Below are 25,940 nucleotides of genomic sequence, written 5' to 3'. Positions count from 1 at the left end.
AGAGATCAGGACGATGGCAATTTCATGACCCCTCAAAGTATTGGTGGGATTAGTGGGATCACTAATAGCAGCATCATGGCCGCTGATCATGCAGGAGGGCTTACAGTCACTTCTGCACGTACAGATCCCCAAACTAGGCAGCCAATCGGGCTTCTAGGTAGGTGGGGGAACCCTCTAAAGACAAGGGGGGAGAGAGTGGGTGGAGACCGGGAGAGCCAGATTGTCAGTCACAGTCCACAAGAGTCAAAGACTGTCCCGAGCCTAAAGGAGACAAGAGACACTTTGAACAAAGAGCAAGGCTTTGGGAGCAAGGCTGTGGTCTTAGCTGGGACTACAACTATGGAGGAGCAGGAAAATGTAAAACAATCTAAACCTGGTTGTCGCAAGTTAAGTTTTGGTTCTCAAACAAGGAGTCTGTCAGCCTCATGCGATCCCACTCTTGAGGAAGACTTTGTGTTGCTGGAGAGGGATGAAACTTGGATGTCATCCGATGGGGAAAATAACATAACTTTTGGCGACAGGATAAAAATTAAGAAAACTGAGCCATCTACTAAAAAAAGCGTTAAGGAAGATGTCTCTGCTAGCTACAGTGATGGAAAACTCTCACAAAAAGAAAAGGACAATGAGAAGACAAGCAAAGGAAAAAATGAGACAGTCACGACTGACAGTGTGGAAACACATGCTAAGGATTCACCCAGAGACAGTTTTCAGAGGGAAAGAGGTCAACATTTGGCTGAAGTGACAGGCAGCAGGTGTCGGCTAAAAGGAGACGGTCATGTCGGTGCTACCAACACTGAGACAACTGGTAGAGCGAAAGCAGAGAGGGAACTTAACAGGAATAACCAAAGTGAAGGACCAGTCACTACTAGCGTTAATAAGAAGGAGCACACGTCAACACAAAACAGCAGCAGATTGGTAAGGAGGAGCAGTGGTGGTGGAGAACCATGCGCGGAAAAGGTTGAGCCAGAGAAACAAGTGGAAGCAGATCAGTCCCTTCAAAGCAGGTTTGCTGTCGCAGTCTCCAGGAGGGCAAGAGGAGGTCCTCCTAGGTCCTCCTCCTCAAAAGAAGAGAACAACCAAGAGTTCAGCAAAGCAGCTGACCATCACCTCCCTAGGACCCCTGACTTTGATATTCCACTTCTGCGAGACAATGTTTCATTTTCGTTGGAGCAAACCAACGCTATCCCTTCCCTTCCTTTGCAAGGGAATGAAGGCAGCGATAGAAACATACAGATTGCCAGCTTAAAGAGAGAGAGTGAGCTTGTATGTTTCTCTGCCGTCATCACTCCTCCGCCCGTGACTCATCTGGCACCTGAAGCCACGCCATCCTCATGTGATTCTCTAGATGAGTGTACACGAAAAGAAAAGCCCAAAGTTAAAGGTCCACCTCCACCTGTCCCTAAAAAACCTAAAAACCCATTTATAAAACTTAAAACTGCACAGTTAGAGCAAAGACGAGGAAAAGATCATCTGCGTTCTGAGGAGAGGATCAGGAGGAGACACACTTTTGATTTCAATAAAATCCTACCAAGCAACCCTCCAGCTAATCAGGACATGTGCTTGCTGTGGGACGAAAGGGGAACTTATATGGTGCCAACCAACATACGACGGCTGTCAGCTGACTTCAGCCAATGGGAACCCTCGCTTGGGAGCATAGACGATCAGTTTGGAGATATGATAGACTTTGACTACTGTACACGAATGGCAAAACTGTCTTCAGAGGAAGACCGGCAGAACCTGGACATGTTGCAAAGAAGAGTGTTCCTGGAGAGACGATCCAGGTTTAAAAATTCACCACCTCCTGCTGCAAAAAAGGCCCCAAATCGATGTGCAGAAACAGAAACTGTACACAACCATGAGGTTAAATCAGAAAATGAAATCCAAAGACCAAAACCTGTTTGTTTAGGAAAAAGAGAAAGCTACCATGAGCCCATATCTGAAAGCACACAGGTATACAACTTCAATGATACTACCGATAGTAACAATAAAGACACAAGTGAATACAGTAGCTCTAGGGATGCAGGAAGTGAGGTGGGTTCATACAAGCCTGTGTCTGAAATTATCAAAGAAACAAATCAAATGCAGAGACATCAAGGCCGGGTAAAACCTGAGGGGGCCAAATCTCTGGTTCGGATGGCAGAGCAGAGTCCAAGTGTAAAAGTTTCCCAAATGAAGAACGCTTTTGATATCCCAAAGAAATCCAGAGAAAGAGCACCAGAAGTTCAAGCATCGCCAAAGAAAGGTAAGGACTGTTTGGACTGTTGTATACTAATCAATCTTGTCTTTGTTTACTGACCCTCCCCGGTTTATATGAGACAACACGTGCTGTATTAAGATGAAAGGGTACTTTCCAAAACTGCTCAACACAGACTGTTGATGTAATTCAATAATAAAGGGTTTATAGTTTGGAGTTTGGTAAAAAAAAAAAAAAAAAAAAAAAAGCCTTCTGTTTTGTCCACAAAAACCTTTTGTTTGTTTAACATGTGACAGCTCTTCATAATGAACTTGATGAAATCAACAACAACAAAAAGGTTACTTCAATTTTCAATCATAGAAAAAAGCAAGTTTTGAAAATTGTTGTTTTGACTTCTTCTATTTTTTAAAACTGTGACCCTCTGACATATAGTAATGGACAAAGTGATTATGGGAAAAAATAAAAGCCTCCTCTCTTTTTTTCATTAAGTAACAAAGTTTGTAAGTTTAAAGTAAAACAGAACTGGAAAAAAAATCCCTGTTCCAAACACAGTTTCACATGTCTGCATTAAAGAACAAAACAATTGTGGGCTATTAAAAACAGCTGATGCATCCATGCTCTGGAGCAAACCTAACCACAGGATCAGGTGTTATGTAATTTACAACATTTGAGTGAATACAATCATTTAATCAAGAGTCTTGTTCTTCCTCAAGGATTGGAACAGTAATTTAATATGGACCAAAGACAGGACTTCCAAAATAGCTTCTCACATGGTTTAACATGTATATGATGTTAAGAGATTGTCTTTTTTTTCTTGAACACTTAATTCACCTAAAATGGTTTTAAGTCTGGGTCCTGGATTAAGGACAATTTGGAGGTTCCCCCTGCATGTCTGAACCTCTTGCCAGGTGAATTTACTCCTAGCTTTACAGAGGTGTGTTTGTATATACAGTACCTTGGTCTTGGAAACTTTTCATGGTTTTTTACCGCCATCTGCTGATGCATACTGGGACATGCTTCAAACTCGTTGACCTTTTAGAAGAATAAAAAAGGAAAGTAACAAAGAACTGTTTCCTCCTCTACAACTCTTATACAACCATCCACACACGTAACATTAATGTTGTCTATAATGGATAAGTGAAACAAATAAAACAAACATATACAGTAGAATTAGAGAAAGTGGTTCTGTTTCTAATTAGATTGCAAAGGAGATTACTTGCCCATTTACTGAAACATTAAAAAACAAACATTATTTGCAAAATGGACAGTTTTTCATCATGTCCTGTGTTTCTCGATTCTGTTTTGGCTAATTAATTATTAATTAAAGAGTTGTTCCTGCATGGCCTTGAAGATAGCCATTTGATGTGGTTGTAAATCCAGATTTATTTTTTTACAATAGATGAAAAAACTTTCAATTGTTTCATAATCATTCTTCACAGCTATTTACTAATTAAGCAGCCATTTCAAATGATCAAATGTCATTCTACCTCTTAGATTTGGAGAGAGCTTGGTCAGATTTGAATACATTCAGAAAGAATGCAGCCTTCATACATGCGACATAAATTGAAAAGAAGAGAAATTGTACATTTAATAAATGACAGGTGCTTATGGATAACATTGATATAATACCAAGGTGTATGCTTTTTGACAGCATTTTCACTGAACAGGCAAACCGGGGAAAAAAATGAATAGGTAGTCTACTTTCCCCATATTTGAGATGGCTGGGTGCATCTAACGATGAGGGGCAGAGAGGGGGGTTATTGTGTTTGGAAGGCCCAGGCTGGGATGGGATATGTGATGGGACAGGGGGGAGGGGAGGCTCTCTACAAAGGATGCTTTGGCGATAAAAATCTATATTTATTTTGCAGATTTGAACAAAATCAAATGAGTCAGCTAATATCCTTCAAAAGACACAGGTAGGCTTGAATCAAGAAACAGCTTTCTTGCAGACCCCATCCTCATTCACAACCCTTGGAAATGAAATCTGACTTTTCATTTGCGCATGTGCCGTAGCCGGTCGTCACCGTATCGTATTGAATTGAATTTAATAACGATGAGAGTAGACGAAAGCTAGTCTCCCACAGGTGAGAGGAGAAAAGAAGACCCTCTATTTGTCAACGGGTATCTTTTTAAATACCACTACATTACAAACACTGCTTCCCTGCCACACATTTGCACCCAGAAGTGGGAATAAGAGCATAGCGGCCGAGCTTCTCTTTTTGTGGAGACAAGGGATACTAGAGCAACGTCCTGCAGGATAAGGGCGCGCCTAAACTACCAGATTCATGTGTTGTGATTGATTACCCCGTGCTTTCGAAAATCTTGCATAGATTTAGGAGGTAAGAAAGCATTAAAAGTATCTTTTGCATGGTGCATTTTGCATGTAATCCATCGGCCGGGACTTTGCAGCATCCGTTTAGCTCGCTGCATGCTTTTTGGGGGGGGAATGGGAGCAGCCTAAAAACCTCGGGTGGAAATATCTGCACTTGCGTCAGCTGGCGACGGTCCACCGCAGCTAACAGTTAGCAGCTAAGCTAAGTCGCTAGCTGAGCAGATGAGTGGCTGGATGTCAAACACTGTGACTGGTTGGCGAAGCAGCTGTACAACAATAACCCATTTTACATATGGAAGACACAAATATGTGCCAATAACATATCAGCATGTTGGATGTGTTTTGTTTTGGGGTTTTTTTTTTAATCGCAAACGTTAAAGAACGAGACCATCCCCTCCGGTTACCTCCTCCTTTTTGCGATGTGTGTCAGCGGCTTCCCGAGACGGGACCAGCCGCCGCACAGCTGCCGAGCTTCCGGGGGCAGTGCGGCAGAACTAGGCTCTTATTTATCAACTTCAACATACTTAATTTAACGTGTGTAACCCGGTGCTTTTAATGTTAACGTCAATCTACTGCTTCATATCGGCTTTAAGTTGAAAGTCACATTATGGGGCGTAACGTTACCCACCAAAACATTTCTGCCCTCTTGTTTCAGAAACACCAGGTTAGCAACCGTTGCTAGCCACGTCGTGTGAAAAGAAACATTTTAAACGTTAACGTTTTATGTTAAAACAAACTGGTGACCCGGTTAATTAATCACAACCCAGCCCCCCGTTTTGATCTCAGTGTTCAGCTTGTAGCTTGCTATATCTCAAACAGGGAGGAGGAGGGTAGACGACGAGCTTTTTGGCACCAGCTATCGTTAGCTACCAACCATTGTTTAACGCTAGCACATCACAGTGCACCTGTTTCCACCCGCACTGACTTTATACAATTTAAATATCACAAACTGCGATATCACTGTGATATAATTAGCGAGGGTGACATTTGCAGTGGTGACGATAAATACTTTGGTGTTAGGACGCACACCCATTTTGGTCGTGTTGTCCAGATAATCAGAAAAAAAAAACTGAAATGGGCACTAGAACACTTAAAGGCTACCAACTATATAAATAATAAAACCAGAGGAGCCGTCATAATATCTTCCAGCTCACGCCATTGAATTATAAAATCCCAGCATTGTTCTGCACCAGCTGAATCGAGGCCCATGGATCTCTTGAGTGGCCACCATAATGATGCTGCTCAGTGGGAGCAGAGCAAGAAGAGGAAGATGGGCATGAGGAAATAAATGTATGGCACCAACTAGCCAAAGCCTGCAGGGGCTTGAAGCAGCTCATTTTCTCAAATGCATATTTTGAATGAATGAATGAGAGTTTCTGCTCTTGCATGGAGAACCTCTATTGGCTGAGGGAACAAGTTGTTCTGGTCTGATATGTGAACTGTGTTCCTGTGCTGCTATTCAGCCATTATGAAGCCCTATTATCACTGTTTATGGCCTTTATTTTTTACTATGAATCAGTTATACCAAGGGCAAGTAATTGAATTTTTGGAAAGAACATTTGAGATCATCCGACTTGAAGTTAATTCTCATATCTCTTTCTGGGATTAGTTGTAACATTACAGATAATCATGCTCATGCACAGTAGGTATGCTGTGTATATGTAAAGGAAAGACAATACTGGCATGCACTAAGTTGAAATTTTACAAAGTAAAAATATGTAAGGTCAGAGATAAACCAGAGCAAAGGAAGAAGCAGGAAGAGACACTGAGGCACGACATGGATGTGTAGCCTATGTAACATTTGAGCTCATTATCTGTATCATGGAGCAGTAGCAGGACATCTCAGATTTTCTCAAAGGAAATGTTAAAAAAAAAATATGGTGTGGCCTCAAATTTCATCAACGCGGTTTTGTTAATTTTCACCACTTTGCCCCATTGCCTTTTCGTTACACAGGAAAATATGCTATATTAATGCTAAAACTAACTACGATGAAGATGATGGTTATAAAGGAAGCGGCTCACTTTGGGTACCAGTAAGAGAGGCCAGATTCTGATTTAAGATCTTAAACCAAAACAAACAAACAGAAAACCTTAAATGTTGCTCATCGAGTAGCATACATTTTGATCAAGGGTTGTGCTGTTGGACATCCATACACTTATAAATATTTGACAAATAGTTTGTGGATGTTGATGGATGTCTTTCATAAAGCAGGTTTGAACTTTTTCACACTTTTTTTTGGATGGCAGAAACACGTGAAATATCCATCTGCACAGGGGTGAACTGTTTAAATTTGAGCTTGGCTGATGAGGTGGTTGACTGATATTGAGTAAATATGGGCACACAATATCTTTACTTATAAGACATTGTTTTAAAGAACATATAATGCAAAGATTTAGATGAAACAGGAATATATTTCTTATGGTTGACAATGCTATCAACTTTGTCTTCTAACGTTGAAATTCATCGTCAGCCAACCGAACAATAATCTGTCATTTTGTCTCAGCTAAAGTTATTATAAGTATTCATATTAAATATCCCATATCGGTCACACTCTAGTTTTTTGTTCTGCCTTATAAACTAACATAATCTATATATCCAACATATTGTATAAATGTATGTCTGTTCTGTTGTGCAGTGTTTTTACAGCATATTTACTTTAGCGCGACACCATCTTTGGAAACTTGATTGACTCTTTCTCTCTGTCATGTTCCTGTTAAAAGCTTTTTTTCTCATAAGCGTAGTTTGTTTAAATGGAAATTTGATATCTGGTGGAACTGAGGATGCCAAAACCATACATGTACTTGAATTCTTATTGCTTCCAAAATGAAGAGTTTGTCTAACTTGACCTTTGATTCTGGGTCTGAATTCTGTAAAAAATTCACTGAGATTAGTAGCAAAACACAGCTGGAGAAAAAACATGTCTCCTGCACAGTTTACTTCAAATATTTGCCAGTAGTTATGCACTATAGACTGTATGCACAGGAACAAACTCAGTCACAGTTAGTAAGCATAACCTCAGATCAGACAGACTGCTCTGGCAGAAACCAAGCTAACCTCCAGGTATCCTCTGCATGCTCAGTGATGACGAAGGATCCTCATCAGTTTATGTGGGAAAACGTTAACATGGCAGTAATGAATTTTATTTGTAACTCTGCCTTACTATTCTCTTTATTTCTCTGTGCAGATATGTTGCGGCGAGTTGTGCGACAGAGCAAGTTCCGTCATGTGTTCGGTCAGGCCGTGAGGACCGACCAGTGCTACGATGACATCCGTGTGTCCCGGGTCACATGGGACAGCTCCTTCTGTGCTGTCAACCCCAAATTTGTGGCCATCATCATAGATGCCAGTGGGGGTGGAGCTTTTCTTGTCCTTCCTTTGCAAAAAGTAAATCATGCTTTTTCACACTTTCAACTTTTTTCCAGATTCGTTCTAAAATGATCATTAAAATGTGCATGAGTGTATTCCAAATCTATCTGCTGACACATTTGCTTTGACGAACATAACACATACTTTTAGCACCAAACAGTTGTTCATTATTGTCGTAATACAATAATTTACCTGAAACCTGTTTTTTATGTTTTTTTAGGACGAATTGCTTTTTGGTATGAGATCAGATCAGTACCAGTCAGTTAATGAACTGAGCTCGACGATACCAAATTTTAGGAAATATCTAAGGCCAATGCCAATACCATTGTCAATACCTAGACTAGTATGAGAATTAATGTTAGGAACCACTCTAGTTTAAAGAGAATGTTTTAAAGGAGAATTACAGAAAGTAAGTGTGTTTAAAGTTTATAGAATTCAATCAACAAGGATATAGTATTTAAGGCTGCTTCTCTAACACTTTATTCAGCTGACATTTAGAAGTATTTGCAGCATGATTCATCCTACACACGAGGGCTTTGATTATCAGAGAGGGAAATAAACTGTATGACACTGGAAGACTGAAGACAACAAATGGACACAGAGAGTAAAACATACTAAGATATACAAGGAGTTGAATCAGATTATCAAATTCAGAGTGAGAAACAAATCAATCCTGTAGGCCTGTTCTGTGCCAGCAGACCTTCAGCACTCTGCCGTGACCCTGAGCCGCCATCCCCTGAGGCTCATATCTGTAGTACTAACCAAAGATAATCAATGTTTAAATCTGCCTGATAGTAAAGGCATCCAATGAGTATCCTGTTACAGTTGGCTAATTGAACACATGATACTCGCAGAGGGGACAGCTGTCATTGTTTGAGGCCAGTGGGTTAATAGATTTTTATTCACCATATAAAGTCCCACCTCTAGAGGTGATGGTCTAACTTTTAGTTTTTTTAGATACAGTTAAATAGGGTCAAAGTGATGGTCATAGACGGGTCAAGAATTGTTATGGGGTTATTAAAAAGACTGACTATGAGCTCTTCAGAACACAAAATAGTGTATTCAGCTGTGCTTACCTGTCATTTTCAGATGTCTGAAACGTGTCTGCTTGCTGGTCTGTGTTTCCTCTCTTATCCCCTCGAACACTCTTTGATAACAAACATGTTTTATGTCTCACAGACTGGTCGTATAGACAAGGTCTACCCTACAGTATGTGGTCACACAGGCCCCGTGTTGGACATCGACTGGTGTCCTCATAATGACCTTGTTATTGCTAGTGGATCAGAGGACTGCACAGTCATGGTGAGGACACAGTTCTCTTTGTGAAGATCACACAACATATGAGGGGTTGTTTTTACGTGAATTGGGAAAATATCTAATTTTATGTTTTTTTATACACTTGACTTGACTGTCACTGGTTTTACTGAATGGCTATTTACACAGTTACTGATTTGCAAAGGACTGTTAATTAGCCTTTCATTCTCAGTGGGGGTTTTGAGTTTTCGGTTATATGACACCAGAACTTGTCTATAAAAAATATGCAGGTTTGGCAGATCCCTGAAAATGGACTGGAGACCCCTCTGTCAGAGCCTGTGGTCGTGTTAGAGGGCCACTCTAAGAGAGTCGGTATCGTGTCCTGGCATCCCACCGCTCGTAACATTCTCCTCAGTGCAGGTAAGCTTTTACTGTGGCATTGGGTTCACCTTGTTCCTCTGACTGAAACATCTGTTTGGTTAAATGTGTCTGCCATGAACAGCTGAACTCCAAATATGACCAATCATCTGAAGGCTTGCCTACTGTTGCGTTGGCTTTGTGTGATGTCAAATGCTTAAAATAAACAATGACAAAGAGGTGTGTAGTCAAGCTGTGCTGCATGTGTCCATTTTAAGGGTGCGATAACCAGATCGTCATCTGGAATGTGGGCACGGGAGAGGCCATGATCAACCTGGAGGACATGCACCCCGATGTGATCTTTAGTGTCAGCTGGAGCCGCAATGGCAACCTGCTGTGCACCGCCTGCAAGGACAAGAAGGTCCGCGTCATTGACCCTCGCAAAAAGAAGGTTGTTGCGGTAAGTTGATTCAGGCCGGGATTTGAAGCTAGAACGCTTCCACGTATGGAATAATCTTTCCCGTCATCATACCCATCAAACTGCTGCAGCAAAGCCTACAAACATTGCTGCCAAGTCTGACAAATGTGTGTCTGTTTTCAGGAGAAGGACAAAGCCCACGAGGGAGCTCGGCCAATGAGAGCGATCTTTTTAGCAGACGGAAACATTTTCACGACTGGATTTAGCCGCATGAGTGAGCGCCAGCTAGCCCTGTGGAAAACTGTACGACAGTAGACTCTCATTCCACCTTAAAAACACATACACAACACACAAACACTGCTTACTATAAAAGACTTTTAAAATGATGGCCGGTCAGCTTCCTGCCCAGGATATGTGTACAAATGTTATCAATTGATCCGATCAGTTTCAGCATTTCAGAATGTTACAGAATTTATTTGTCTTTGCAATTTTCATAACACCTCAGCTCCAGCTGGGGGCGCATAATAAATTAATGAATTAGTGACATTAAGTAGAATATTTCTCATTAACAGATAAATATTTAGAGGAAAATGTTTCATACATTTGCAGGACAACATGGATGAGCCGATATGCGTACAAGAGATGGACTCCAGTAATGGCGTTCTGCTTCCCTTTTATGACCCTGACACCAGTATAGTCTACTTGTGTGGGAAGGTAAGCAGCTTGGAAAGATCTTCCACTTTTGTGTCTGTTCTCCAATTTTTGAATTCACAAACTGACTCTGAGCTGTGACTTTTTTCCCTAAGGGCGACAGCAGCATCCGGTACTTTGAAATCACTGATGAGGCCCCGTTCGTCCACTACCTCAGCACCTTCTCGACCAAGGAGCCACAGAGAGGGATGGGATACATGCCCAAAAGAGGACTGGATGTTAACAAATGTGAAATTGCAAGGTATTGCAGAAAGCACGTTGTACTTTTGTTCATCTACTTTGAGAAAATGCATTTTTTGGTAGTACACAGTTGGTGAAAAAAAACAAACCTTAGAAAAAGCTCAAATACATAACTGCAATCACAATAGTTCAAAGCCCCTATAACATTGAATAAGTAGCTAGGAATGATACACTTTGGTTTTATGCGGATAATATAAAGAAAGAAAATGAAACCAGCTGATTATGGACAAATGTGATATACTCGTGTTTAATTTACACATTCTCACTGTCTGATCCTCATCAATTTCTGTATAATTTTTTTTTATTTGAGCTTCATGCTTTTTTTGAAAATTGCTCAAAAATACAAATAGATTAAATTGTGTTAGTTATTGTAAGTAATTGACTAATGGGTTCATTGGTCCCAGAAGATGAGATTCACATGTGCTTGTATTGTTGACTGTATAATTATTCTTACTGGTTTCACATTTTACTGCATGTATTCATTAGAATCAATCCATTCTCTCTACAGGTTTTACAAATTGCATGAGAGAAAATGTGAACCGATCATCATGACGGTCCCACGTAAGGTACGTCTGACTTTTTAATCAGTCTATGAATGGGATTTTTTGTTCCTTTTTTTAACTGCTGCTTTAAAGACCATGTATTTTTCCTCTATCGATGTGAAAAACTTCCAACCGACCTTTCCTCTGTTTCCGCCCCGTCCAGTCTGATCTGTTTCAGGACGACCTGTATCCCGACACAGCCGGCCCCGATCCCGCCCTGGAGGCAGAGGAATGGTTTGCTGGGAAAAACGGCGGCCCAATCCTGATCTCGCTCAAAGACGGCTACGTCTCAACAAAGACCCGGGATCTGAAAGTGGTCAAGACGAATGTGCTGGAGACCAAAACGGCCACAAAACCAGAACCCATCTCTACTGTCAAGAAGCACGTGTCTCCACAGCCCTCAGTAGTAAGTGTTAGGATCTCAGGACAAATACTGAATCGATGGACATTCTGTAGATATTAGCTTAAATAAAGTTTCATAAACTTAAATGTCATCTTTTTTTCTGATTCAAAGGATTAACATTGCTGTTTCTCCTGAGTCTCCTCAAACTTGCACACAGTTATTTTTGCTGACTGTTGCAGTCCATGTTCATAGTAATTATTATGGTTGGAACAATTCATTAAAGTTATGAATCAGCACATACCTCAGTATTTGGGTTTCCATTCAAAGGGAAATAGCTTTAGGGCTTCGTTCTCTTCAGAACCTCTGCTTGTTTTGCCAGGATTAACTGCAACATTTGTTTTCAAAGGGATAAGATCCCTTGTTTTACCCTCTTGAAAATCTTTAGCAGCCCTTTGAGAGTGAAGATGTTTACATTTTGGTTGAGCTCACCTTTTCTTCCATTTTTGTGCAGAAAATGGAAGATAAACTGGAAGAGGTACTCCGAGAGTTCAAGTCACTCAGGGACCGCGTCATCCTCCAAGACCGACGAATCGCCAGACTGGAAGAGCAGGTCGCCAAGGTTGCCATGTGAGGCGTTTTTGGAGAGGACCGAATAGACGGGGTCAGCCACGGCCAGATACACAAGATTCGGATACATCCAGCTTGGCATCGTCCCTGCGATTAGGCCAAGCCTACATTCCAAGATGAACTTTAATTTTTTTTTCCCCTTGCCAACATTCACGTCCCTCAGTCCCACACACAGAAAAGAAAAAAACTCTCAGCTCAAATTCACATTTGAAGGAAAGACATTTTTGTTGAAGGAAAAGTCTTAACTTTTTGTGATATCAATACTCATGTGAAGTTTGTACTTACTACTCAGAAAATGTATGTAGCATCAGTATTTCCATTGTTATGATTTTTTTTTGTGTGTTGCCAAATATGAGTGGTGTGTGGTTTCATGCACTGCTTTTACGTTTATTTTCCTTCTTGTCGTACATTCCAGTCACAACCTGGTAGATTGAGTTTGTCGAGCTGGATTCTTTTTTTAAAACGATAGCTGTTCAACTTTTATCCTGCCACCAGTTTGCGCATTGCTTACCATCAGATTTTTGAATGTGGAAGAATTCCTGGATTCTTCTTTTCTTTTTTTTACCCTGTTATGCTGGGCTTGAAATTCAACATTAGGTTTTTTGGGGGGAGGGGGTGTTGCATCTTTCTGGTGTAAATGTTGTGCAAATGTAGTGGTGCCTCTCGTCACTGTTAAGGGTCAAACTTCAGTCGCCCTCTCCAGTGCAGATTCGATGTTGGGAAGGGACCACTCACTCGGCTTGTGTTTCACTGAACCCCTGACAAACCGTTCTGTGCACATAATAAAGATTTTACACAGGAATTCATCTCTACCTTTCTTTATATATTTTCTCCTGTTAAACAGTTTGTATTTCTGCAGTTTAAGTGCTGATTTACATTGTGTTTCAATTACAGGTCAACTTTAGCCATTAGATATGAATGTTAAGGTTCAGACTTCAACTCGTATGAAGAGAAATATTTCACAGAAATTACTAAACAAAAATGTTTTAAAAACTCTCTGAGATGGTTTTATGGCGAAATCCAAAAAGAGACTTTAGAGAATCCAAACCCAGCGCTATAGCCTAACTAAAACAATTGATACACAAATAATGCTGCTTATTAGTTTCCTGTTAAACTAATTGTTTGACCTCCAAATAAACCCCAATTACAACCTGAAAGCGCTAAAAATGTCAAACTTACATTTTTTCACCTGATGGTGGCGCTAAAGTAGCACTATAATGTTATGCAAATGTCGGCCTCAAACCGTTTAGTCTTCTGCTGCCATAAATACATTTATTTTATGTTAAATGTAATTTAGCTGTAATAACATTCTCACTTCTAAATAATTGAAGAAACTCACTCCTCACATTGTCAGATTATTTCTCATAAAGTTTTTACTTTGCACTTTACTGTTGCTGTTCTCTTCATTGAATGATTTCTTTTGGTAGTTTATAGCTAATTTAGCTTTACATTTCACAGAATACAGTTGGTTTATACGTTCTTTGAATAAATCCCAACCTTTCTGCTGGTTTTGTGGTTGGAGAAAGTGAGAGTCAGCAGTCGAAAAGGTGAGCAAAAGTGTTCTTGCTTCAGTTTCCACAAGTCAGCGAGTAAAACAAGGACTTTGTTTTCAACAACATGGTGGAAATGTCTTTGTTTTCTTTTATCTGAAATGTTTACAGAATTATTTCAGTTATTTCAGTTTACAAAAGGCTTTGTGTTACAAAGCATTGCAATTTACTTTAATTATTGCATCATCAGGTTAAAATGTAACAAATGAAGATGGTGATGGATCTGCTCAATTTTTGGTAAAAAAAAAAAAAGACAAAAAATACCTTCAAAATGCACACAGAGGTAACTTTTTTTTCTTTTTTCAAAAAGTTGATCTTTCTGAACCTCTCAGATGTTTTCAAAACCACATCTCAGTCTTAGTATGAGTCATCAGTACAGGAAGTGACAGTTATGATTTCAGCTTTGGAACATCTCAGTTTTACCAAGGGTAAAAATGTGGGAGTGCAAGATTTAAATTCTTGACTTTCCATGCTCTAGCCTTGATTTTGGACTTTTTAATTGCATGCATGTAAAACCACTGCTGTAGCGTCATGATGTGGCTGATTATATAATTGTTTATCTAGCTGTGAGATCTTTGAGTTCCTGCATTGACACTTCAGCCCACATGACACTTTGAGTCTTACACTGAAATGTTGTCAGGAGTTGTCGTGTGAGAAACATCCTTTTACAGAAGTAAGAACTTCCTGCTTCTTTATCTAAAGTGAAAAACTGTTCAAATCAGCAGGACAAACTCTACGCAGCAGCACCAAGGCTTCAACTAATCCTTCCATCTGTGAGGTAAGACTCAACTCTAACCCGTGAGCAGATCTGATCTAATTAATGGTAGCTTTTGGTGACTTGTACTTCACTTTTGATGCCAAGTTAAGCCATGTATTACGAGGGGAAGTGTCCGTCTCGATCAGACATTTCTAAAAATGTTAAGTACTGCTGTTTGTTTTTACAAAGAGTGTGATCATTTCCTATTTATAATACAGCAGTCTCACATTCAACATGCTAGGGCTCTAAGGATGTTCTTTCAGAGGGACTGAAATGAACTGAACTCAAATTCTGTCACATTAAATCTATCCCTCCATTAGCAATAACGTAAGATACTGACAGACAGGTAACTCTTGTGGCAAAATTAAAGTTTTCATTCTGGTAATTGTCTCTTGGAATGAAGAGGTGTTGAAGAGTACTATTTGCTGTGTCTAAAAAACTGTAATTTCTTTTGGAATTTGCTCCCAAAGAAAGTTCATTTATCTGCATTTCTAATTCCTAATTTAAATCCATGTTGCATTTTTAGTTTTAACAAACGTTTATTAATTACCCAGGATATGGTTCATTTTTTTTGTAGTTAAAACATATCCCATGTGGACAATTTTTCAGAAGTCTCAGATTGGGTTAAAACCGCAGTTAGAACTATAAGAAAAGAAATAACGGACTTGCATAATAAGATGTCACTAGATGACTTTTTTCCCCCCATGTGAGTCATTTTAAGAATTTTGGATTGTTTCAAATGTTGTATCCCCCAGTGAACAAAACAGCTCCTCTTATGTTTTTGCGGATCTTCTCTTTTATATAACAGTACATGTGACGTTTTTAACTAAAAAAAAAAACTCATCCTGTTCTCTTTTAATATAATAACAAGAATCTTTGCTGTGAAAAACTTAGTCTGAGCCCTCTACCCAGGCAGCAGTTTTTAGACAATCCAAAAAAAACGTGACAGAATCTACCTCTATGCTGATGATGGTACTTGCTTGCTTGCTTGCTTTCGTAGCTTACAGGTAGGTCGTAGCTTAGAGGCATCGGTATGAATGTCAGTCTGATTCATAACAAACTAAACATTTCTTGACTGAACTTTTACATTCAACTCTTTCTCCCTGTGATTTCAGATTGTTTCAAACAACAACAACGAGAATGCACCTCAGCATGAATGCGCCTGTTGTTCTGCTGTGGGGAATAGTTCATTTGTTTCCTATGGCAGCCATGAGTACTCCAACCCCAGAAAACAACATGTACACAACTGGTGAACCCCACAAAACAACAAAGCAGCTGCTGACCAGTGCAAATATTCATAACGAAACAGTAACTCATCACAGTCTCAAGCCCACAGAAAGTGGTGTTGCCACGACAAAGGAAATGGAAATAGCAACCATCACTAACAATAGCTTAGATGACAGACCTTCCGATTTGGTTGTCACAACGTTGGTAGCAGCAACTACAAGCAGCTTGGCGGGAGGATTGCTTCATAGCTCTGCTGCAGCGACCACAACTGAAGCAAAGGCTCCAAACAGCACTAAAATATCAGAAACAGCAACAACAGTTGATGAGCTACTTCAGCAATCAATTTCTCCTGCCAACACAGTTAGAACTTCAGCCTCTTCTTCAGCAACTTCGGGAGCATCTTTAGCAACATTTGTGCCTACAACTGAACCTGCCTCCACCACAAAGCCTGACGTTACAGAAACGTTTTCTCCCATTACCGTTACCCCTTCTGACTATTCTAGTCAGACTCCAGTCTCCACCCAAAACCAAAGCACTCCTTCAACTTCTGCTACAACCATAAAGACAAAAAACACCACCTCTGGGGTAGCACCTGTCTTTAACTCCACAATAAAAGAAAAATCCACCACAAGAACTAATCCTCAATCTACTTCTTGGCCTGTTTCTACCACAAGAATCGACACCTCCACCGCAGAGAAAGGAATCACAAGAGGGTCTTTGACAGAGCCTCCATCCACTGTTTTCTCTACGAACACGACTGCCAACTCCACCTCTCCTGTGGGAATTTTCATACCTCATGGACCCACAACATTTCCAACCCATACAACTAAACCAGCAACAACAGGCTATAAGAGTCCACCCAGCACTGATTCCCAGCCCTGCTCCAGCCACAGCGTGGTGAAGCACTGCCTCATCGTCATCGCCTCCCTAGCAGGATTGGCCACCATCTTTATGGTCACCACCATCATTCTCTGCGCCAAGCTGTCAACAAAGAAGTACAGGGTGAAGAGACCTCAGTCGGCAACTGAGATGATGTGCATCTCCTCCTTACTGCCTGAAAGGGACTACACCTACGCCAGGCAACGCAACCCCGTGAATAACGGAGTGCTGGTGATGCATGTCGGCGGAGACAGTGATGAGGAAGGAGGCGATAATCTCACGCTCAGCAGCTTTCTTCCAGAAAATGATCATTCGGTGTAGATGGATCATTTTACTCTTTAAGATGACTTTTTATAGACAGTATAAATAATGGACGTAGTCTCAGCGATGTCACCCAGCAGTTTCTGAACAGGAAGTTTCAGGCCTGACGATGGCAGTTTGCATATTGGAAATGGTATCTCCAGATGACGTCGAGTCAGTTTCGAAAGAAGCGAAGACGTGGACTTTAATTCGTCTGGCAAACACATAACATGCCTACCTTTCAGCTGAATCACTGTGCAATTTTCTAATGCAAAAATGTATGCATCCCTCTGGGCTGTAATATCATTCGGCCTACAGTTTTTACAAATAAACAAATGAGCTATTAAGACCCAAATCTTTCCTTGAACCAGGCTGTAAATATGGGCTTTGATATGTTTTTTAAAGACCTAGGATGACAACAGGGATCAAAGAACATTTTTTAAACATCCTGAGCTGGACCCTGATGGTATTTCACTCAGCAACGGGAGACAGGAAGGCCTGATTCTGTCAGGGGGATTACTGCTCCTCAAAAACTCAGCTCAGTTTACAAGAGCTACTCTGGTAGCATGGAGCCTTTTATTGTATAAACGCTGTAATTTGAATTGAATGTGAATGGGTTTATGTGCAGAGATTACATTTCTGTTTTGTGATAATTTATTGACCTATAACGTCTTATTTAAGGGTTGCTATTTAACAGGTTTGTAACAGCTGTAATTTCTTGCTTATTTAAAAGAACTTGGAATTGAATGAGTTTAGCAGCTGTGGATTTCTGGACTTTTTCCACATTTGAGTTGTTTCTAGACAGATAAGCATTTCATGATGATAAGTATTTACTTGTTCAACATGTTTTGTTTTTTTCACCAATAATTAGAGCCACTTGTCTGAAAAAGAAAATAATATAAATTGAGTTGTTACATAAAGGGTTACCATTGTTTTTTTTTGTTTGTTTTTTTTCTGTGCTCCCTCCGGTGGAGATTTTAAATAAGAAAATGTTTTTGGATAATTCAAGGTCTTTTCACAACGGAAGCTTATCTGCATTCATCTGGGGAATTTTAACTTTGTTTGATTAGCCTTCACTGTTCCTCACAGCTGGTATTTTTCCTTGTAGATAATCAAAATGGGGAACCAAGCAACAAAATCTAGTATGAATAAAAGTGTTTTGCCTTTGTCCATGTTATGTGTAATTGGAGGCATTCACAGTTAAAATGTATAAGTGAAAAAATAGCATACAATGGTGAGCAGAAAAGAGTTTTTTGGCAGTTGTATTATACAGGCCTAAAAGCGACGTCACTGGCAGCTCAAGCGTCGCATCATATAAACGTCTTCACTCGCCTGTGTTCCCAAAATGGCACAGTAGCAGAAATGTTTTTGGGAGCTAGCAAAAAAAAACCTGGTGAAGTTGAGGTGAAAATGTGACCTTCACACATGAAGGTCACATTTTCACAGGTTTGGTCTATGTGTAAAATTACACAAGATACATTTTTTTTACAGAAAAGTTCAAGTGAAAATATTTTTAACCATGTAACAAGTATTCTTGTTTCGTATGTGCCTGTAAATGATTAAAAGTCATAATACAACTGTCCACTGTGTGGACTAAGTCACTTCCCTTATTTATGAAAGGCTTTATAAAAGGCTTTTCTTCTGCCCTGGACTGGATTTCATACTCACTTCCCTTCCTGCGAAAAGAAAACAGAGCCCTGAATACTTATGAAGCCATGTGTGTTTTTCTTCTTCTCCTTTTTTTCACATTGAGCAACTGAAACAACAGACACTTGTGACTATCAACAGACCTGAGACCACTGTAAACCAGCAGAATGCAGGACTTCATCTCATCCTCCTGAAGACCATATAAAGCTTGACTTGCCTTGACTGATAACACAGAGGACACGCCAAATATGCATAAATACGCAGACACGCTCTGTCCCTGAAGTAGTCACACACACACACACACAGACAGACAGACACACACACACACACACCCACACACAGAGAGAGAGACACACAGACACTGGCCATGTGAGTTGAATTGTCTCTAGAGGAGGAAAAACACCACATTGTTTCTTAGCGTGTGCCCCTCTCTTTCCCGCTCTTCCTCCCGGGTGTTACGGTTGTTTTGGCCACACAGGAACATTAACCTCTTCCTGCATTAGCAGGTCACTCTTACAAGCTGCTCTTTGACTGTTTTCGGCCAAGCAGGGCTGCTGTTAGTCATTAGAGTCACAGGCTGAGGTAAGGTCAGAGGGAAGGCATGGCTAGCAAATAGAGACTAATCTGCAGAAAGATGGGGAAATAAGAGTTGCTGATGAAGTCTGAAGGTTGATTCATCATCTTTTTAAATTCAATTCTGTCTCTGCAAGTCCAGTAAGCCATACAGGAGAGTTGGCTTGAGGTCCATGACTCCCTGCCCCCACTGCACATCATAAACTCCTACCTAACAAGAACAATCTGTGTGCAGGACTGAGCGCTCAGACACACTTGGAGAAGGGGGGAGGAGAACAGAGGAGAGGGAGAAGGAGGGATTTGTCCTCTCCTCCTGGTTCACGACATCCTTTTTTTTTTTTTTTTGGGGCTATCCAGACAAATCTGCAGCCTGAAACCTGAAACTGCAGAGGTGGCGTAGCGCACACAGAGTTTGCCACACTTTGCTGCGCTCACTCTTAGACTCAATCAGTTCACTTTTCCATCTTTGTTTCAGTCATCCTCCATCAGGGGTGTTTCCAACAGAGACAGTTCTGTCACATTTCATGGTGAGTAAAAGGTTGGGTTTTTTTTCCCTCGTTTGGGGGTTTTGTGTCAATATTTAAGCTCTCAAGTTAATTTAAAGTTTGAGATGTTTTATCATCACGATGCTTTCAAATCAACATCCATTCACATAGAGTCAGAGCATGACTTAACAGGCAAATTAAAGTAAATATAGTTTCAGCTTTAAAGTAGAGACACATCATGACCCTTTTTTCTGTGTTGGTCATTAAAAAAATCTGTCTTTGTGTGTGTTAGTGTGCATATGGCTGCCTTGTATGCATATGTTTGTGATTCGGCACAGACGAGTAGGCATGCTTATTGGGTATGGGGTGAGTGTGTGATTAATTTTGAAGAAAAAAAAAAAACACCTCCCACCCCCAGATGAGAGCCGAGTTTCATGTGGCCCAGCTTGTACCCAGATGGAGACAGAATGTGGATGAGAGTGTGTGAGCTGCTGCCAGTTTACACACTGACTTATCGGAGGGATGATTGTGACGAGCAAAATTTTAGGAGGTCATTTCACTGACTGAGGAAAAGGTGGAATCTAGCTATGCAGAAACGCGTTTATTTCATTTGGACTCTTTCAGAGTTTCTGCAAATCACACAGTCCAAACTGAGCTGAAATAAATTCAAAATATTTGTGGCAAGAATATTAGCTGAAGACTGACTGAATATACTTATAATGTACTTTAGGTAAAACACACAATTATTATTATAATCCACAATTATTCAGCATTGTATAAGAAAGAAATGCACATTGCTCGTTTTTAAGGAGCAGAAATATGTTGAGTAAATACTTTTTTAGAGGTTTGGTTTTGTCTCTTTTAATATTCTTGCATTTCATCAAAACTTAATAAACAGAGCTTGAATGTTTTGATGAAACCAGGGGGATGCTTATTAACATAAAACCAGAAGTAATGTTATTTTAAATTCAATTTTACAATAAACACCAACACAATTGAAGTATAACATAGACAGACTATTGACAGAATATTATCTATCCTGATCTTGTGGACTGAGAATGTGTAGTCTAAGGACAGGATAAAGTGTCAAACATTCGTCTGACTCATACATTTAAGGTACAAACATTTTCACACATAGCTCTGAAGTTTAAGTTTGTTTGTTTTTTTGTGATTGACAGAACCTGAGGCACAATGATGCTCCTGATGGCCCTTCATCTGTGTTTGGTGTATTGCCTCAGCTGGGCCACACCTCTACCTTTTTACAGTCTGCTAGAGGGAAGTACAGACGAGGAAGAGATCACAAACTCCACTTCCTCTCTGCCCACCAGCTCCAGTTCCTCAGAGTCCCAAACCACACCTGCTGGCCCCACACATGTGGAAACTGAGTTTCTGAGTCAAGTTAGGAGTTTTCTGGAGGAGAACCTGTTCTTTATCGTTGTTGCATGCTCCTTCATTCTCATCTTCCTTTTTATCATCTGTGGAGCAATTTTCATGAGCCGCAGGCGCAAAGTCAATGCCTACTACCCTTCCTCCTTCCCCTCAAAAATGTACGTGGACCACAGGGACAAAACAGGAGGTGCTAAACTCTTTAATGAAGTACCAGAGAAAGCTGCTACCGAGCAGGAAGGTGAGCCAGTGGACACTCACAAGCAGCTCCAGGCAGACATCATGAGGGCTGCAAAGGGCCTGCGCACACAAAATAAATCTACTGCAGCTGCAGAGGGAAGTGACCTCAGCCAGAAGAACGCAGACCACAGTCCCGAGAACAGCTCCAAACTAGAAGACAGCATCCTGGACCAACAGCCAGCCAGTCTCCCTGAGGAAAAGCATCCATATGGACTTCCAGAGCGTGAAGAAGAAGTATTAGCAGCAGGAAGCACAGAGCTGAATCCTCCTGTGCAGCCAGGAGAGGATTCACAGGAGCCTCTGATGTGTAGGAGTCTGCGGCCGCCCTCTCTGCATATTCACAATGACTCTGCTACACTTCAGCTCATCGCAGGAGAGAAAACAGCCTTCTAAGTATGATGAACACTTTTCCATGGGAATATATTTAAAAGGCTTTGAATCCATGAATGGAAATTGTCAAATAAACTCGAGAGATATCCATAATAGTCAAATCATACAGATGCTTTTTTTTTTTGCATTGCTTATGTTTGTATTCACTTTAGGAGGATGGAATTCAGCAGCCTGTTAGCAATGCTCCGACTGGATATATATTATTCATAATTTGTTATAAACATATGCAAGGTGGTGAAGCCATTAACAACAGATATAAAACATGGTTATGTTTGAAGCAGACCTGCGTTGTCTAACCAAATCTTTTTTGTTGTCGTGTTTAATTCCGCACCACGATAAACTTGTGATATGTTTTCAAAATACTTCATACATCACCACAAGTGAGTATTTGGATATTTATTAAGAATTCATATGGAACACCTATTACTGTGTATAAAAAGTTTTCGTCTGCATGCAAGCTCTGCACATTTTATTATGGAATATCACATAAGAGTGATTGTTAATTCACTGAATGCCACCAAAACAGTGCAGTGCCTCGTCTTAGACTTTTTTTTTTTCCAGTCAGGCACAACACTGCAGGCGGTGTGAATGTAGACAACAGCTTTAATGACAGTTTTACAGTTGAAAAAAACTGAAGCAATGACACTCAACATTAAAAGTCTAGGTGCCTTTGTACTCTTATGTCAGCGCTAGTCCACAGCCACGAGTGTGTGCTTATAGATAACTACACTGTGTGGACACTTCATTGAATTTGTTGCACCTTTAACTTGGAGCGACAGAAGAGGGCTAATATTCAAGTGGCTTAAAATAATACATTGGACACAAAACAAAATATATTTAAGGATAATTTATTGCACTGTCAAAGGAGCATTACTAAATATGGACCCTTTTGGTGTTTCAAGCCACTTTGCTTCGTTGCATATCAAAATGCCAGTGTAAGAGGAACAGATAAAGTGGGAGGTAATGGTGAGAATACTGTTATTCTTAACCAGTGATTTCATCACATCGTCAACACTCCTCATCAAGGAAAACATTTCAAAATAAAACACAATCTCAAAAAAATAAACAAGGCTCATCTTAATATCGACCCGATCAGTCTTTATATAGTGCGTTTATGTGACAGGCTGACAGTAACATGTAGGGTTAGATCATTACAGACTAACACAGGAAGCCTGGTGTGACACTGCTGCACAGGGTGGAGGAGTCACCAACATACTAGGTATGTCTCTTCAACACTGCAGGAAATCAAGGTTGTGATGCTGCACTACTGCTACTTCTCTTCTCGTCGGCAGGAAGAGAAGCGTGACGCCCAGCTCAGTGTGTCATCGCTTTGTTTACACGTTGGCCCTGGCTGCCTCCTGCTGGTCATTCTGTTGTTTGAGGCGATAGTCAGCCAGGGCAGCCTTGATTGCATCCTCTGCAAGCACTGAAGGGAAACAATTTCAGGTTTAATCGATAGATGGATATTATAATCGAGGAACAAATTAAGAATGATTCACTTAAAACTTACTGGAGCAGTGAAGTTTGACAGGTGGAAGACTGAGCTCTTTGGCAATGTCAGTGTTCTTTATCATCAGGGCTTCGTCCACCTGGAGAGAAAAAACACATAGCTCGAAAACTATTTTACACGATGATGAGTCACAGCCAAAGAAAAATGAATAATATTAGAAGAAAAAAATATGTGTGCACAATGTGTTTACTTACAGATTTGCCCTTCACCCATTCGGTGGCCAAAGAGCTTGAGGCGATCGCAGAACCGCAGCCAAAAGTTTTGAACCGAGCATTCACAATCTTCCCCTGCTCATCGACCTCAATCTGTCACAAAAAGGAGTTTTTCAAGGATTACTTAACAGCAAAGTAAGAAAACACCCCTAAAGCCTTTTGAAAGACTATGATAAAGATCCAACTCTTAACAAAAGCAAAATGTAACCCTGATGTCTGCAGCCAGCAGATTAAAATAATTTACTGCTGCTATTTAAATAAAAAGCAAGCTGTGTTTTCCATAAAGAACATCACAGGAAATGTTTTTTTTATATCCATGTAATGAAAGATTTAAGGCCCAAGCGCCATCTACTGGTAAAACAAGAACATGACGTGTCAGTGCTCTGTGTGCGGATCTTTACTTTATCCATACCTGCAACTTCATTACATCTCCACAGGCTGGAGCACCCACCAAACCAGTCCCTACATTTTTGGCATGTTTGTCCAATGAGCCCACATTTCTTGGGTTTTCATAATGATCCACCACCTACAAGGAGAAAGAAAAGGAAGGAAGCATTGTGTTAAAGAAAAAACCCCAAAATGTGTCATAATGGCGGTCTGCAAATTATTTTTGATACTTTACAATAATGGATAATATGTGATGAAGAAAAACATTAGTGACGTCCTTAGACTATTTCTACAACTGGAGACAGAATGTCTGCAAGATTTGTGCATCACTGTTTATATATACACATTTTAAATGTTACATAATGCACAGACATAAACAGATTAGCAGTGGATTTCCTTTTCAGTGACAATGAGTCCTGCATCTTATTCCCTTTCCCCCAGCACATTTGCTGAGTCACTCTGACAAAGCAATATGAAGGGAGCTTGTATACCCATGCATTTGCCCAAAAAGTACTATATTGAATACAATAAAATGGTGCTATTGAATTAGAGTCCATATGTTTTAGGTGTTTTGCTCAAAAATCATCTCTTTATTTATAGCCTTTAAAAACTCAGTCAATGGTTTAAAATAATGAGTTAAAATAAGTCTCCATTTGTTCAATACACTTTTACTTTTAACAGTAAGTACAACATAAACTGAACTGTTTTACCAAATGGGATGTCAAATGTATAGACAGTCCATTTTAAGTGCGTCACTGCCACACACAGATAAAGCTATCTTCACTTTACCCCGTTCAAACGTTAAACAATCCGTTTCCAGATGTTATCATTGATTCTGAATGTCGAACAAACCTGTTCATGTTGCATCCCACACATCAATTCAAACCAAGCATCTGAATTACTCTGAAGGCTGAAAGTTTACACCTTAGAGGGATATACACTAAATCCACAGGTATCACAGAAAATGTATATGTGTTGTAGCACATTGTAATCTTACACAACACTGACACCTTTAAAGTTTAATAACAGGAGGTGACTCAAGTATTTAAGCTTACAGTGGTTTAGTAGAGGACGGATTAGAGATGTTTAAATTGGACTGGCACAGCTACGCACGAAACAATTACATAATGTTATGAAGTCCTACTGTAACTTTATACTCAATGTTAAACCCAACACTAGGTGACAAATAAAGTGCAACCTCATTAAACTCACCTTTTCTGATTGACAGTGTCAAACTACGCGCTGAACCGAATGTAATAACCTGAACCTTACCAAGATGCTTTAATCACACAAAGATTAACACATGACCAACTCAGGTTGCTGCTATTTGGAAACAGAAGCCAGCAAGAACACTTTATTCTAAGTATTCGAGTAACATTTGTTTTACCTTCTTGTGGTAGCAGCACTGAGTGATAAATTCCGGAGCAGACAGCCTCCTGGTCAGGAAACCCAAAGGACTCAGACACTTGTTCGCAACAGTACCCGCCATGTTCACAGACGGATGGCGCAGTTTAGAAGAGGAGAGCAGAGTGAAGTCAAAAACACAGTCCAATACGTCACTGGAAGGGGCGGGGCTTTGTGCATCACACATACGCATGTCCGTTTTTACATCACGAGTACAGGCAAACATTTCATCAGTTCTATTTAACATTTTATACCATTACACCCACTTTACACCTTACAGTGGTTTACACCAAGTGTTCACACTACTGCTGTCAAGTGAGCCAGTGGTCGCAATTGAACATTTTTAATCTGGCTGTGAATGAGCTCCGAGAGAAGGAGAGAACAAGAGGACTTTTTATTCCATTATGAAAAATGCAAACATTCATTAACCCATAATAATCTGGCTAAATATTTTCAAATCTATAATCCTATTTTAGTATATGGTAGGGAATTGTGGAGTCCTATTCATATCTATGAATGGGAAAAACAACCCCAAAAATGGCTGTAGAGTTGAGCTCAGCTGTTAAAATTTTTGGACTTTTTAAATTTTTTTGTTCGGGAGTGTTTCT

At 40.2% G+C, this 25,940-nt stretch overlaps 4 protein-coding genes across 5 annotated transcripts; 3 read left to right on the top strand and 1 right to left on the bottom strand.

Annotated features, from left to right (window-relative positions):
• Positions 1-4,183: 4,183 nt before the first annotated feature.
• Positions 4,184-13,187, top strand: coro1cb (coronin, actin binding protein, 1Cb). Of its 2 annotated transcripts, none has more exons than XM_079364701.1 (11): positions 4,184-4,278; positions 7,712-7,911; positions 9,073-9,195; positions 9,438-9,567; positions 9,783-9,964; positions 10,106-10,225; positions 10,532-10,636; positions 10,729-10,874; positions 11,382-11,439; positions 11,579-11,821; positions 12,270-13,187. In XM_079364701.1, the coding sequence occupies exons 2-11, from the start codon at positions 7,714-7,716 to the stop codon at positions 12,387-12,389; spliced, it is 1,425 nt and encodes a 474-aa protein (XP_079220827.1). In that variant the 5' UTR covers positions 4,184-4,278; positions 7,712-7,713; the 3' UTR covers positions 12,390-13,187. The 2 variants fall into 2 exon arrangements, with proteins under 2 accessions (XP_079220827.1, XP_079220826.1); XM_079364700.1 differs by having other exon boundaries at positions 4,209-4,533.
• A 1,431-nt stretch (positions 13,188-14,618) lies between these two features.
• LOC306837544 (uncharacterized protein) lies at positions 14,619-18,680 on the top strand. Its single transcript, XM_079365264.1, has 2 exons — positions 14,619-14,713; positions 15,808-18,680. The coding sequence occupies exon 2, from the start codon at positions 15,833-15,835 to the stop codon at positions 17,117-17,119; it is 1,287 nt and encodes a 428-aa protein (XP_079221390.1). The 5' UTR covers positions 14,619-14,713; positions 15,808-15,832; the 3' UTR covers positions 17,120-18,680.
• A 923-nt stretch (positions 18,681-19,603) lies between these two features.
• Positions 19,604-22,870, top strand: LOC306836830 (uncharacterized protein). Its single transcript, XM_079364141.1, has 2 exons — positions 19,604-19,845; positions 20,982-22,870. The coding sequence occupies exon 2, from the start codon at positions 20,995-20,997 to the stop codon at positions 21,820-21,822; it is 828 nt and encodes a 275-aa protein (XP_079220267.1). The 5' UTR covers positions 19,604-19,845; positions 20,982-20,994; the 3' UTR covers positions 21,823-22,870.
• Positions 22,871-22,896: 26 nt separating this feature from the next.
• LOC306836831 (iron-sulfur cluster assembly scaffold protein IscU-like) lies at positions 22,897-25,540 on the bottom strand. The gene is made up of 5 exons (XM_079364142.1): positions 25,316-25,540; positions 23,954-24,067; positions 23,524-23,634; positions 23,330-23,408; positions 22,897-23,245 (listed from the first exon to the last, which is right to left on the bottom strand). The coding sequence occupies exons 1-5, from the start codon at positions 25,523-25,525 to the stop codon at positions 23,154-23,156; spliced, it is 606 nt and encodes a 201-aa protein (XP_079220268.1). The 5' UTR covers positions 25,526-25,540; the 3' UTR covers positions 22,897-23,153.
• Positions 25,541-25,940: the final 400 nt, after the last annotated feature.

Source organism: Symphodus melops, assembly GCF_947650265.1.
Source record: "Symphodus melops genome assembly, chromosome: 16".
NCBI classification, from domain to species: domain Eukaryota; kingdom Metazoa; phylum Chordata; class Actinopteri; order Labriformes; family Labridae; genus Symphodus; species Symphodus melops.
The sequence above is the reverse complement of the archived record's forward strand: the minus strand, read 5'-3'. Positions and strand labels throughout refer to the sequence as shown.

Bases quoted from the DNA above. Each gene is read 5' to 3' on its own strand.
- LOC306836830 (XM_079364141.1), top strand. From the start codon at position 20,995: ATGATGCTCCTGATGGCCCTTCATCTGTGTTTGGTGTATTGCCTCAGC.
- coro1cb (XM_079364701.1), top strand. From the start codon at position 7,714: ATGTTGCGGCGAGTTGTGCGACAGAGCAAGTTCCGTCATGTGTTCGGT. The intron at 7,912-9,072 runs GTAAATCATGCT...TATGTCTCACAG, and splicing joins TTGTCCTTCCTTTGCAAAAA to ACTGGTCGTATAGACAAGGT. The intron at 10,875-11,381 runs GTATTGCAGAAA...TTCTCTCTACAG, and splicing joins AACAAATGTGAAATTGCAAG to GTTTTACAAATTGCATGAGA.
- LOC306836831 (XM_079364142.1), bottom strand. From the start codon at position 25,525: ATGCGTATGTGTGATGCACAAAGCCCCGCCCCTTCCAGTGACGTATTG. The intron at 24,068-25,315 runs GTAAAACAAATG...TTCTCCTTGTAG, and splicing joins AGTGCTGCTACCACAAGAAG to GTGGTGGATCATTATGAAAA. The intron at 23,635-23,953 runs GTATGGATAAAG...TTTTTGTGACAG, and splicing joins GAGATGTAATGAAGTTGCAG to ATTGAGGTCGATGAGCAGGG.
- LOC306837544 (XM_079365264.1), top strand. From the start codon at position 15,833: ATGCACCTCAGCATGAATGCGCCTGTTGTTCTGCTGTGGGGAATAGTT.